The sequence below is a fragment of the Acomys minous genome, assembly GCF_964271855.1.
Source record: "Acomys minous genome assembly, chromosome: 15".
Lineage (NCBI taxonomy): Eukaryota > Metazoa > Chordata > Mammalia > Rodentia > Muridae > Acomys > Acomys minous.
In genome coordinates, this window is record NC_140497.1 from 49,794,919 (window position 1) to 49,809,672 (window position 14,754).

The 14,754-nt window shown below is 36.7% G+C and overlaps 1 protein-coding gene across 1 annotated transcript in view; it reads right to left on the bottom strand.

Moving 5' to 3' along the window:
• The window catches only part of TLL1 (tolloid like 1), a 205,638-nt gene that overhangs the window by 96,327 nt on the left and 94,557 nt on the right, over positions 1-14,754 (bottom strand). The window contains exons 2-5 of the mRNA XM_084758020.1: positions 9,369-9,479; positions 6,129-6,209; positions 4,056-4,208; positions 3,458-3,575 (exon numbers count right to left, since the gene is read on the bottom strand). Coding sequence (XP_084614146.1) covers positions 3,458-3,575; positions 4,056-4,208; positions 6,129-6,209; positions 9,369-9,479 — 463 coding nt within the window. The remainder of the gene's footprint in view (positions 1-3,457; positions 3,576-4,055; positions 4,209-6,128; positions 6,210-9,368; positions 9,480-14,754) is intronic.

Below are 14,754 nucleotides of genomic sequence, written 5' to 3' on the forward strand. Positions count from 1 at the left end.
AAGCTATGAACTTGAAGGTGAGTGGGGAAGAGCATATGGGAGGATTTGAATGGAGGAAATGGAAGGGGAAATATAGTTAAATTACAACCTCAAAAACAAAACAAAAAAAAATTTTAATGTAACCTGCTTGATTTTTTAGGAGTGTAGGTTTGTTTTAATCATCTTTGGATAAGTTGCAACTCTTTAAATTACTTTGATGTAAAAGAGAAATTGTTACATTGTTTTACCATTTAAGAAACTTATGAGACTAAAATAATGTTGAAATTGTTTATACTTTCATGATCAACTACATGCAAAACAGTATATAGGGATGAGGGAGCCTGAGGTAAGTCATGTGCCCCCATCCTTGACAAAGATATACACTTGAGAGAGCTGAAATAAGGTAACTGTAACCACTGTGGGTGAGGAAAAAAATATCCAACTGTGAGATTCTCAAAAGTAGGTGAGAACAAAGCCTGGGTAAGAATTCCACCAAGGAAAATGCAGCAATAGTGTCAATTTTTATTTCATTTTAAAACCACTTGGGTTTTTTTTTATCAATTTAATTTATTTTGTATATTTGCTAATTTCAGTCCATTAGGAATCAAACGTAGGGCTGTGTGCATGCAAGGCAAGTGGTTTGCAACTGATGCCTCCTGAATTTTAATGGACAAATAGTGACTCTGCACATATGTAGGGACCAGAATGTTTCTATGTATGTGTTTCTAGCAATAATGCCTTGGCAAAATGGAAAAAAGGGGCTAGTTTGGTCTCATTCGCTCAGGCTTCTGCTGTGAAATCTCTAGAAAGATCCATCTTTTTTAATTGAAACAAATGCTTATGCAATGTATTTTGATCATGTTTGCCTCTCCCTCGGTTCCTCTCAGATTTCCCCTCCCCACATCCCTACCCACTCAACTTTTTGCTCTTTCTCTTCCCCCATAACAGAAAGAGAAAAATCAAGACGACACAAAGAAACACAACTGACACAAATTACAAAAGTGAAAGTGAAATAAGCAAGCAAATGATCAATACTACAAAAGAAAAACAAACACAAACAAACAAACAAACAATCAGAGACCAGACGTCTACAAAAACATCCTTGAATTCCTTCTGTGAGAGGGGAAGTGGATGCAGGCTCCCACCACTAACCATGAAGCTATCTGCAGTTGATACATACTGGCAGGGAAAACTGAGTCTTCTTCAATGGAGCCTCCCTATATATATTTACCTCCATCTCAAGACAGACCACCATCACCAGAGTGCTTGCCCATTATACACTTTGGCTTTTCCATATCGTCACCATCTGCTTTGGCAGAGGGTGAACTGCTTCATGTTGAGAAATACCACTTTCCATATTGTTCAGTCTCTTTTCTTCTCTTGCATTCTAAACGCATCATCTAACTTATAAGGGCACTTAAATGCTAACTGTGAACAAAGTCAGAAAGATGATGAGTGGATAAACTGGTCTGGTAGGATGAAAGTGAAATAAGAAACTTAAAAGTTGAAAGTTAAGTGAGCATAAATGTCAATGTATTAAAAACAAAAATAGAGCTATGTTTTACAAAGTTTAACAGTGAGAAAGAGGCGGGATGTTTGTATACAAATGCATTATGTATTCAGAGATATTTAAACGGGTCTGTAATTGTTAAAGTTGGACAATCAGAAGGAAGCTCGGAGATCTGGATGTTTAAAACGCTAAACAGATATAAAAACTAGGGAGCATTTCAAAGTTAACTGAAAATTACCCAGACAATATTAGAGTATTTGAAGAAAACATGACTTAATTATTGAACAATGTATACTACTTTAAGGCACTACCCAAAAATATCTGGAGACAATATTTGATATTTACCGCCATCATGTCAGTGTAAAATTGAAATCCATTACTGTTTAAAGTGAAATCATCTATGGAAAATATGTAAACAGTGAAAATAATGTGATGGGACACTCTCCCACACTCACTGATATTATGTATGTTTCCCTTATATAGAAAAGGAGGGCATGATGAAAGGGCAAGAATTATTTTCTCCAAAAGAATTAAGTAACCATTTTTACTTCTTTATGAACACTTAGTACTTAGATAGTTAGAGCATTTAGATCAATTATTGTGCTTAGAAGATCTTCATGTAATTAATTCAAAAGAAAGAAAATAACTGACTTTCTCACATACTCTGGTGCCCCATATTTGACCACATCCCCTGGAGGGGGAGACCTGGTGGCACTCAGAGGAAGGATCTCAGGCTACCAAGAAGAGACTTGATACCCTATGAGCATATACAGGGGGAGAAGGTCCCCCTCAGTCACAGTCATAGGGGAGAGGAGTAAGGGGAAAATGGGAGGGAGGGGGGAATTGGAGGATACAAGGGATGGGATAACAATTTAGATGTAATATGAATAAATTAATAAAATATATTTTTAAAAATCAAATATTAAAAAAAGATCAATCAACACTTTTGGTTGAGAGCCTGCCCTTTAAGAGATTTTTGTTATTTTTTTTTAAGCTTCTTCAAATGAGAGAAGCAACAATGGGTGTGGCTCTGGAGTGGAAGGAGGTGAGGAGCATCTGGGAAGGGTTGGAGAACAGGAAACAATCAGAACCTACTGGATGAAAGACCTGTTTCAATTAATAAAGCATTACTCTGCTGTAGAAGTAATTACTAAAATACAGTCCATTATTTACAGAATCCTTCTTAATTGAAAGATGTTTACATTTATTTTTTCATTGTATGGGGAAAGTGGTACACACGACTGGGAACACACGTATAATGTCAACTTGTAGGATTCAATTCTCTACTTATATCATGGCTTTTGGAGATCACTTAGGCAATCAGGTGTGTTTGCAAGCACATTTACTCTTTGGGACCTCTTGTCAACTTCCTATAATTATAACTTATTTTAATGCAATACTTTGTTTACTCATTGACAATTTCATCTATGGCTATAAATTGATCTTACTCATCTCCCCAACTCCTACTGAGTCCCCCCCTCATTTATCTTTAAGTGCCATATCTTCTTTTTTAGTTTTTCTTTTCCTAAAATTATTTTTTGAGGTGTTAGGAATGTTTCATTTCTTTTTTAAAGGTTTTTTATTAATTTATACTATTTTGTAAGCACATTTGGAAAGCACCATTTCAGAAGAAAACATCAAAGGGGCACAAATCCTAATGATCAAAAACACATCTGTCTGAATGTGAGTTTTCTTATGTAAAACTCAGACTCTCTCTTGGCCAAAAGCACTACGCGAACAGAAAGAGAAGACTCCCACCTACAGGCTTTCCCCTTTTAATCTTCAACATCTTTTTTTTGTTGTTGTTGTTGTTTTGAGACAGGGTTTCTCTGTGTAGCCTTGGCCATCGTGGACTCACTTTGTAGACCAGGCTGGCCTCGAACTCACAGCGATCCGCCTGCCTCTGCCTCCCGAGTGCTGGGATTAAAGGCGTGCGCCACCACGTATCAAAGCCCATTCTCTACTTACCCACAAGGCCTATAGGTGAACACAATGTAACTCTCTTCGTCACTTCTCTCAGTGAAAGTCACACACGTGTGCTTTTCCCAGTGTCTCATGGCCTGCTTGAACATGGCTCTCTGGCTGCCTGGAAAAATTCACGACTTTAATACAACAGTGTGGGCTTGCAGGGAGGCGTGTTTGCTGCTGGCTCCCCCAACCTTGGCTGGCAGTTCAGGATGCCAAACAGCACTGACATCAACCATGTCTAGTTCCCGGCACCGCAAATGAGACATTGTTTGCAATCCACACTCACTTTACACTCAGAGGGTTAAGGCATACTAGCTCTATAAATTCGTGAGTAGGAGACTCTGGAAATGGAGTGTGCATTCTTCCTGTCAGGGCAGAGAGGCTGCACAGCAAATATGAAACATTGTTTAGAATCTAGCACAATACTTAGACTAAAGATATTTTGTTTCAAGGGCAGAGATATTTGAAACTAGCAACCCAAGTTAACTGAGCCATTTTCAGGTTTGAATAGTTTATTTTCTATATTAATATTCTATAAAAACAGATCCCCTGCATAATAGATTGCCTTACACACACACACATGCTAGGAGTATCTTACCAGTAAAGTTGCCTCCTATGACATAAGGAATGACACCTCCAGGCCATATTCTTTCCGTTCTTGACGTGGCAGCTCTAGGAACTCGATTTTTCTCATTTTGCTCTGATAATTTTGGAGGTGCTTTTCCCTTAGTGGCATTAACTTGTTCCAAGCCTGAAGTGACATTTAAAACATTCTATCAAATGGAAGTCCTTGGTCAGAGAGTCATACATCCCTTAAAGGATATAAGTTAAAGCATCATATACGTATTCGTAAATATGCCTGAACTGTGTTAAAGGAAAATGACAGTCATTTTATGCGCTTAAGAGATATGCAGAAATATTGATGTATTTCATGCCCAATATAATTTCTTAATGCTCTATGGGTGAGTTATGATGAATTTCCACACTGCAGAAACTAGGATATAGAAGTGTAGAAAGAGTATAATGTCACAGAAAAACTGTCTTATATTCGCTATCGTATCAGCCCATGTGGCAGTCTCCACAACTGATAAAATAGATATTAATCAGTGAAAGAGCTTAACTTTCAGGACTGTTTCTTTATATTATTCTTTCCATCTACTTAATCACTTAAATAAAGCTTGGTATTCCAATAGTACAGCCAAAAGCCATAAATGCTATGCCATATACATAGTTAAGAAAAATATGGTGCTACCCACTGAGACAACAGGCTATCTCCTGTGTTCTTCTACAGCTATCTGCCTGAGCCAAAAGTTGCTACAAAATAGTGACAGAAAAGTCTGCCTATTCAAAGAAAACTCTCTCTATGTCATTCCTGGAATTTTTCTTGCTGTGTTTGCTTTTCACAAATGTTCATGATTACTGTTTTCACTCATCAATCAGTGTCATTGGGATGCCTCTTGATATTAAATGCTTTGCTGTGACAGATACTGAACAGAGGCTTCTATGACAAAGTCTTGCATGTATCTTTCTTTTCAGTGTTATTGAGCAAATATATTAGAAAAACCTCTACTTCAACCATTTAATTATTAACCTATCAGCTGAAGACACATAAGGACATGAAACACAAATAAAGGATGTTGCAGAAAGTGTTCAGAATCTACAAATGATAAATGCCATAATATGGGTGTGGAATAATTATGAAATCAGAATGGATTTCTGTTTCAGAATTTTTATGAAATATACACATGCATACATAAACATGTTACTCTTACTCTTTATTTTGGTGTTTTGGTTGTTGTTTTAAATGTATTTACTGTTATGTACATGGGTGTTTTGCCTGCACTTATGTCTGTGCACTACATTTCTGCCTGGTACATGCAGAAGCCAGAAGACAGTATCAGCTACCAAGACTAGAGTTACAGTTGTGAGCTGCAATACTGGCACTGGGAATTGAATGGAGGTCCTCTTGGTGAGCATCAAGTGCTCTTAACCACTGAGCCCAGGATCTCGTTTTGTTCCGAGTTTGGTTGTGGTTTGTTTTAGCTATGGTTTTGGTTTAGGAATTTGTTTGTTCATATGTTTGTTGTTTGTTTGTTTGTTTTGAGGTAGGGTCTCAGGTATTCCTAAAATTCACAATGTAACTCAGGCCACCTCTACCTTATGGCAATACACAAACCTCCAAGGTGCTATGGACTATAGGCATGAACCACCATGCCCGGTTCAACTATTTTCTAAATAGAAATATCCTTTTGTCAATTTAATCAAAATGCCTCTTGTTTTAAATATATATATATATATATATTGCTGTGTTTTGTTTATTTTAATAAAAGTTACGTTAGCTCCATAACATAGCTCCATAACATATAAAAAACATTTTAGTATGGAACTTAATCAACTGCAAATAAATATCAACAAAAAATTCATACTTATATCATTTTTATAAGGCATAGCTTAGGTTAAGTCAAAGGAACTTGTGGGTTCGCTCCAACTTAAGCTCTAAAAAGCATACATGAAGTGCCAATTAAAACACAAATGAATAAGGGACTCTCTCAGCATGTCCTTTACCTACTTCACAGAAAGTTGCACACTAATCTTTATTAACTGAGTTTCTATGGATATCATACGTAGTGTACATCAAGTCAAGTGTGTGCAACGTTAAACACTGATATACCAGAGCCAATTCTTCTGATCCTGTCTATAAGTTGGTAGAGGGCCCCTCGTTTCTTTGGCGTGCCATGGTCTCCAAAGCCACCTAAAAAATAAAAAAAATATATATATGTATGTATTTAAAGTCTAATACTGTCGGTCCTTGCTAATAAGCAATACTAATACTGCTAATTTCTCTTTGGTCAGAAATTCTTTTTGCGAGGAGTTAATGTGTTAGAAATCAGTATCCAGGAATCTTTGTATGGGTAAAGTTTCTATGGGAACACTTTAGTAAGTAAAAACAGGGAGGTGGGAGCAACTCAGTGAGCAGCCTAAATGACTTTATTTGGGCATCGTGACAAGTGGGTTTTCTATTGATAACCTAAAACATTTTTCTTCTCTGTGACCTTGACACCACCTGTTGCCACATAACCATGTTATGCAGAATGCAGACTGTCAGGAAATCACAGAGCCCTATTGATGGTTTCCCAGCTATTTCCCCTATGTAAACTGAGTCTGTTCAGATGTCCTGCCAGTAAACAGAAATTAAAACACTAGAAGGGCAAGCCTTGTTCCTAAACTTTGAAATATGAGGTCAAATTTTATAATATATTCAGCTATGTTTTGAAAGTTATTTCCTCTAATTTATATATCAGGAAAAGGATACAAAGTAAGGACCCATGGGTGTTCAACTGCAAAATGTGTTGCATTGGGTTATATGATTTGCAAGAGTTTAAGAAGTTTTAAAAAAAATGTCTTTAAAGGATTTTTCAGAATATAAGGAAGAAAAACAGAGAGAAATAAAGAACTCTAACCTCTTAAAGGAGGTGTCAAATGTCCTTATAAGGCAAACTACTGGGAGTATGGGCTATTAGTCGGCTTAATTATTTGCATTACATGGTCACATTTTTGCTGTGCATCTTGAGAAAAATTTTTGAAATTTTTCCATCAGACATTTCAGGAAGATGAGGTCATACTCAAATGTATTCATTCCTAAGCAGCTACTGAGACCCTTTTAAAGTGTAGGCTTTACATGTTTGAAATGACCGTTATATGAAAACTTTATTTACATTAAATGGTGCTGAGATGCTTGTGTAACTAGGTGTTTAAGAAGGCTCCTTATAAAAAAGAAAGAAATGTCTTGGCTAATATCAAGTACTAGGCACGAGAATCCTACACTCGAAAGCCCATGTTCTTAGTCTACAAAAGACAGTCATTTTTGGAAGAATATTTTAGCTATTTAGAATAAATGAAATAAAATTTGGTACCAATAGTTCATTAGGCTTTAAAAGCTGTTGTCACTTGTTCTAGAACTCAATGGAAATACACAAATCAAGTGTCTATTCCTTTGTAAATATAAGTCATACACTAGAAGAAGAAAAAAATAAAAGCTCTGCATAAATACATTAACATGGAAGGAAAACAGAAAAATCATAAAATATAGGATAATTAAATTATTTGAAATTCATCTGGATAGTGCAAGTTACAACTGAGATGTCTGCTCTGCGTGCTTTTCAGCCAGAAATTTATAATGTTCATAATATCAAAACTATAATATGTCCTATACTACATATGTAAATTGATGTTACTTTCCCTACAACTCTGTTTTCTCAGAGTCTATCTTTAAATAAAATAACAACATCAAATGATAGTGTTAATTTTTCTTCATCACAGAAAACCAATGGCTCCACAATAGTACAGGAAGTGAGGATGAAGTGATGACCTACACCAAAGGAGAACTTTAATAGAAAGTTAAGACGCATTTTAACAAACAAGAGGCTTTGACGAGTCATGCCAGCTCTTTATTGTCCATAATAAACTGTCACTGTAGAAGCGGAGGAAGGAAAATACTATAGAGGAATGTGCTGTCTAAATTCCATGCAAATGCCAGCAGAGAGGGTAGGAGAAGAGGACCAGCTAGGCCTAAGTGGATGTAAAAACGTCATAAGGAAACCTGCATGGTTGCTCCTGATAAAGAAAATTGATGGCTTTAAAACTCTGAGGTCACCAGGCAAATTCTATGACCCTAAGTTGTTGGGTACTTGGAATGCACAGCCCAGCAGATGCACATATGCCAGTCACAGACAGTTTTCAGGTTTCCTAGCATATATAGTTTACATATTAAATATAGTATCTATGTATTAATATTTATGTAAGTACATACACTAGTCCAGGAATTCAGAAAAGATTTTCACTATGTATAACTAAGAACAGTGAATGTTTTTTTTTAGTAAATTCCTTTAATATTTCTCATTACAAAGATATTTCTTAGCTGTTATAATAGTATTTTATTATTTTTATTTATTTTTTATTTAAGTAATTTATTCATATTACATTTCAGTTGTTACCCCCTCATTTGTATCTTCCTGTTCCCCCCTCCCTCCCTCTTTCACCCTATTCCGTTCCCTAGGTCTGTGACAGAAGGGGACCTCCTCCCCCACCATATGATTACAGCCTATCAGGTCTCATCCTGGTAGCCTGCTTACCCCAGCTCTGAGTGCCACCAGGCCTCTCCACCAAGAGGGAGTGGTCTCTGTAGGTCAATACTCTTATTTTTAGAGACTGCTTGCTAAAACATATAGCACTGGAGTGCAGTATTGCATTTTATGCATATTTTCTGTAATTAATTTCAAAATGTCTCCACCCATGTGCAGTCTGCGTGTCTGAACACACACAGAGCAAACTGGCAGCATCTGCTGCATTTAGGAATTGTACCACTGGCATCCTCTGCATTGTCATCCAGTTTTTTCATATATTCGAAATGTGCTGAAATAAATGTTGAAAGCTACTAAACCGAATGAGTTAGACAAAGAAATAGTGGTGCACAGTAAAAAATCTTAACCCTGGGATAGATTTATCTGCTGGATAACAGAGAGGGATTATATGCATATTTAATATCACTTAGGATAAGAGAAGGAAAAATAGTAAAAGGAAAAATTAAATAAGATAAATGGCATGGCATCTAATAAATATTTTAATGCCTGTTAACATATGATTATAACAGCATTTGAGAGGTGAAGGCAGGAGGATCCAATGTTTGAGGCCAGCTTGGGCTACACAGCAAGGCTGAAGCTTTCCTGAGCTACAAGAGACTGTATCTCATTTTATTATAACATCTCACTAAGAATTAAAGCCATGATTAGAACCTAAAATTTAAACTAGGCTTTTTTCCAAATACAAAGTCAAATTTGATGTGCATTTTTAAGCGTATTCAATTGGATTTTCTCCAAAACTATTATAAATTTGTTCATAAAATCAGCCATACCTGTGGTATGTCCAAGTTTTCCAAAGGGGCTCTGAGTCAGGTCAATTGTCCTGTCTATTTGGAAGATATTTAAGTCCTCATCATCTAGGGCGATGTCACCCCAAAACACAACTAAAACAGAGAAGTGGAATTGAAATGTTAAAAAAAAAATCAGAGTAAAATCAATGCAAATAGAAGTATTTATTGAATTATAAAACAGGGAGGGAGCTGGCTCGGGGGTTGAGCACCCACTGCTCTTGCAGGGGGCCTGCATTTGTTTCCAGGACCTACCTTAGGTGCCTTAGGAACGCCAGCTGCATGACCATGACACTCGTGTGCACCTACTCCCCACAACCCCACACGTATAAACATAATTTAAAACAAACATGAGCACATTTTGAAGGTCATTTTACCTGGGTGAATTCGACCTGTCACAATATAAGTGTATTCCCACCACCCTCCCAAACTTCAGCATTTTGGCAGAAAGCAAAAAGTAATTTTGCTCGAATGAGCTGTTCTATGGGCATGCTAAGCAAGGAGAAGCTGGTAACCATGAGCTAATCTCCTAATTTGTGAAATGCTGGGATGAATATTTGCATTTTCTGTGGATGCCCACAGCCCTGTGCAAGTCCTCACCAACAGGTGGAAGCAGTAACGGAAAAACATATTCTGTGGTTACCCAGTTCAGTGACATGCAATGCAAACTAGAAGGCTTGGGTAGCCCCTCACTCAGCACATGCTGTGTGCGTCTGAGGCATCTGTTTAAGGGCCAAGCTGCCTCTGGGTATCTGAAATGAATATGCAATTAACACAACTAAGTGTTAAGTCAGTTTTACTAGGCAATTTACTTAGACAACAGGTGCTATGTCGTTCATTCTTAACAACCAATAAGACACAGCTGCTCATTTTTGGAAGCTCAAAATCATTCCATAACCCAAAACACATAGATTTTATGCAGGGCTTTATCCTACTTTATAAAAGCAAATATCTATAAGCCATTGCAAAATTATGGGTCTCAATTACAACTAGCACACAAATTTATCTTTTAATATTAATCATTGATATTAATGATTAAATAATATTAACATTATGATATTATAATTATGATTAAATAATATTAATCATTAAACATTAACCTAATAATAAAATAGCTACCTTGATCAAATCAAACCTAGAAATCAAAGCTCACTTTGTAGCAGTACACTAAGTTCAGAGAGCCTGACAGAGAGAATGGATCCATCGCAATACAGTAAAGCCCTGAGAAAGGCCTAGAATTTCCAATGTTACTTTCTTGTTTTCTCTTTCTTTTCTTTTTAATATTAGCCTACAAATATCCTTTTTGCTTATAATTAACTTCATATTTTCTTCTGCAAAGCAAAAAATGGGGGAGGACAGGAATATGAAGATTTATGAAGTGATCTAAACTATGTTTTCCAAATTTCCCTCTTTTATTACATTATAATCTTTTTCTTTATGAATTTTAGCATTATAAAGAGCTAGCTTTTTTTTTTTAATGTAGTTAACTTACCAGATTTAATTCCAATCTTAAAGGTTATGAACTGTTTGAGGATTTCTTCAAAGGCTGTTCATATTATATAATTAAATTAACCAACTGGCAAGTCTGAGTCCCTACACAAATCTGGCAGGAGTGTGGGGAATGTTGGATTGATATGCAAACCAAGAAATGAAAAAAATGAGAGCTCAGTTCAAGGCAGGTTATTGGGTGAAATGTGGAGATTTCTTTCCTAAGAATTCAAACTTCAAATTCTCTTTTCAACTGCTCTCTCTCACCCTGTCACCAATGCTGAACTCTGTCAATACAATGGCCACCTAATCAGTATAGGGAGGGGCTTACTGTCACTTGCAATCATAGAAACAAAGTCTCAGAGATAGAACAGTATATAACAGTAAAAGCTTTGATGCCCAAAATTAAGTCCAGACTCTAAAATTGAAGCCTGCTTCATACCCATGCTGCATGAAACACAAAGCTCACATACCCCTCAAGCCACTCATCTCATAAAAAACTAATCTACCTTAATTTATCATTTATCAATCATGATGAAAGAATGATTGGTTTTCATTAAAATAGACTTCACATGCAAGGCATTCAGGTGAATTCAAGTTTGCTACTTTTTAAAATGGTACTCTCTTGGGTGCATGACTGAGGAATGGCTGTGACCACAGACAGGCAGAGTCAGCCCACTTCTTCTTTAATGCTGTAGTCTTGTAGACAACTAGAGAACCTAAAGCAGGGATTCTTTAAATTTGCTAAAGAGTCAGAGAATCTGCTTAAAACAAAACCCCAGGATTCTGTCTGGAGATGAATCTCAGATCTCTGCATTTAATAAACTCACAGTTACTGTGGATGGTTATCACTGTCAGCATCTTTAAAAGTTTTCATTTTTATTTCTGTAATAATAGACTTTCAGACTGGCTGGCTAGAAATCAGGAACACTGAAGCTATTGGGCTGTAGATTTTTTCAGAGTAGAACTCTAGAAAAAAACATAGTAACCTTCTCATAAATAGAGTTTCAGTAAATTATAATCTAAATGTTTTGAACTTTAATTTTCTTGTATGGAACTTTGTATGAGGTAAACACAAGTGCCCCAATGTTCCTGTGTACATCAGTCAGCAGTCCAAGGAAAACATTATTTCTATAGAGGAGGAGGAAGAAGAGGAAAATGAAGAAGAGGAGGAAGAGGAGGAAGAGAAGGAGAAGGAGCAGAAGGAGGAGGAGGAGGAGGAGGAGGAGGAGGAGGAGGAGAAGAAGAAGAAGAAGAAGAAGAAGAAGAAGAAGAAGAAGAAGAAGAAGAAGAAGAAGAAGAAGAAGAAGAATGAGGAACCAAGGCAGATGATACTTAGGTGGAGACAAAACTGTTCTGAAGAACATAAACCCATTATAATTAATCATATTTTGTTCTAACTCATAGCTTGCGATACAGCTTGGCAGAGAGTTCTGATCATGTCATAAACTGACTGGTCCAGGAAAACACCCTATGCACTTCCTTGGAAGTAGTGAGTGATGAAGCCGAGTCACTTTGTACTGTCAGGATGCATACTTACATCTTCAAACACATGTAAACACACAAACATGTGCGCACACATGCACATGCACACATGTGTATACACAATGCACACTGTAAACTTAAAATGCTCCCATTTCTTATATGGCACACATTTAAGGTTTTCTTATTGTCTCTCTTATTAAAACTAACTGTTATTTTTTCTGTATGCTAAAATATCCTGTGAAAGCCTTGGTCTGTGCAGCTAGAATATCACAATCTGTACTGTGTATTTAGCTTTTTCATTACAATCTGCTATAGATTTGATATTTAGTGGCAAGGAAATACATGAGATTCTAGACTCTACTCTGGAATATTTTTTCTTTTCCTCTATTTCGATCTTGTGATCTTGATTTTAAAACAACAAAAATTAAAGAGCAAAAGTATAAATTATTATTAATTTGGCCTGTTTAACACAGTGATTTGATGAGGAGGAAATTAGAGTTAAAAGGAATATGAGAAGCTAGTCTATGGGGTGATACTACAAAGTAAGTTCTCAAGTGGGATTAGAGTGTTTTCTATCTGTCTGGAATCCTTGTGGGATTCCTGTGGCCAAGAGGTAGCTAGAGCTAACTAGTGAGCCAGAACTAAATGTTGAAAGGGCAATTTTGAAACTACATACAAAACCACAAGGTTTAGTTTTCACCTAATGGTCATTTGTCTTCAATATTCAACAAAATTGGGGGTGGGGGGGGAGACGAAGTTGATGCCACAGGATCTGCTATGGTACACAGATTAAATGTACTTTATAAAATAATGTATGGCAAGACTGTGCCATCTAACCCATGACTCTGGATACATTCCCCATAAAGAGTCTTAAGGCACAAAGCATATTATGGTTAGATGACTAAAAACAAAATGCTTAATTACAAGTGACTAAATAGGAGATCATTGAGATAGTTTGTAAAGGTACTTGTCACCAGATGTGACATCCTGAGTGTAATCCCCAGGGCCTGCATGGCGGAAGGAGAAAATCAATTTACTCCTTTGGGTTGTATTCTAACCTCCACATACAAGATAGACGGCTCCTAGGAATGGTGACATCTAAGATTGTCCTAAAAGCTGTCCTCTGATCTTCACATAAATAAAATGGTAATGTTTCTACACACACACACACACACACACACACACACACACACACACACACACACACGTACACACACACACACACACATACACACACATACACACACACACTGGTTAAAAACAATCAAACCTGGAAATGGAATTATAACACAGGTTAGGTAGAAGTTCTGCAAAAAGTGAGCTAGGTGTGATACAAATTTACCTAATTTGCCTCACAGAAAAATTCTAGCTATTTCACCAGCCCCAAAATGAACATTTCAAATTCATTCAATATAAAGTGTATTATTGAAGTATATTTTTAAATATAATTTCAAAGAATCTGCCTTTCTTTTTAGTTCTTGCAATATATGCTATGAAGTAGCACTGTATTATGTGTCTCTGTTCTGCTAACTACCCACTTACAGGCTCATGGAAGGCATGAATGTCCCAGAAGGCAGTTACCTTGAGATGGTTGGGACTCAGAGGGAAAGTTTCAATACCCGAAAGTAGCCAAGAGCACCTGCCTTCTCACTACCCATTCTCCAATTTCCAGTTCTAACTTCCAGCTGTTTTTGATAGAGGATTTAGGGAGGAAGAATGACATCATATAAAGAACTGACAGGGCTGCTTTGACTCACAATGAAAGCCTAATGGGATTTTTTTTCCCAGACAAGGGCAATACGAAAGGTTCGTACATCAACTATCTTTACGTGATTTGGAAAATGATCCAAAACGTGTTTTAGAGACAAGTTTAGAAGAGAAAATCACTTCCTGTCAGCATTTTGTAGGTCCAGAGAAAGTTTTTCTCCAAATGTCACACATGTAATTTTATATAAACTCCCAAGAGGAAAAACAATTATATGCTTTGTTGTTGTTGTTGTTGTTGTTGTTGTTGTTGTTGTTGTTGTTGTTCCTTGAAACAGGGTCTCCTAAAGCTAAGGTGCTCTTGACTCCCAATTAAACCAAGAATGACCTGGAAGTCCTTTTTCTCTGAGCCCTTCGCCCCATACAAGTATCGAAAATTTTTGCTTGATACAGTAAACTAAATAAAATGTATCAACACCTAGAAATATGCTTAAAATAAGGAGAGGAAATTTTTCCAGGAAACATGTGACTTACTTAAATTACCAGAAAGGAAAATAAGCTTCCCACTCCATGTTTTATTTACAACCATTTTGCGCCATGCCAAGGGCCATATACTCATGGCTCCAGTACTGAAAATTCTGAGAGGCAAGATCACAAGTTCAAGGCCACAGTGGACTAAGTAGCAAGACCCTGC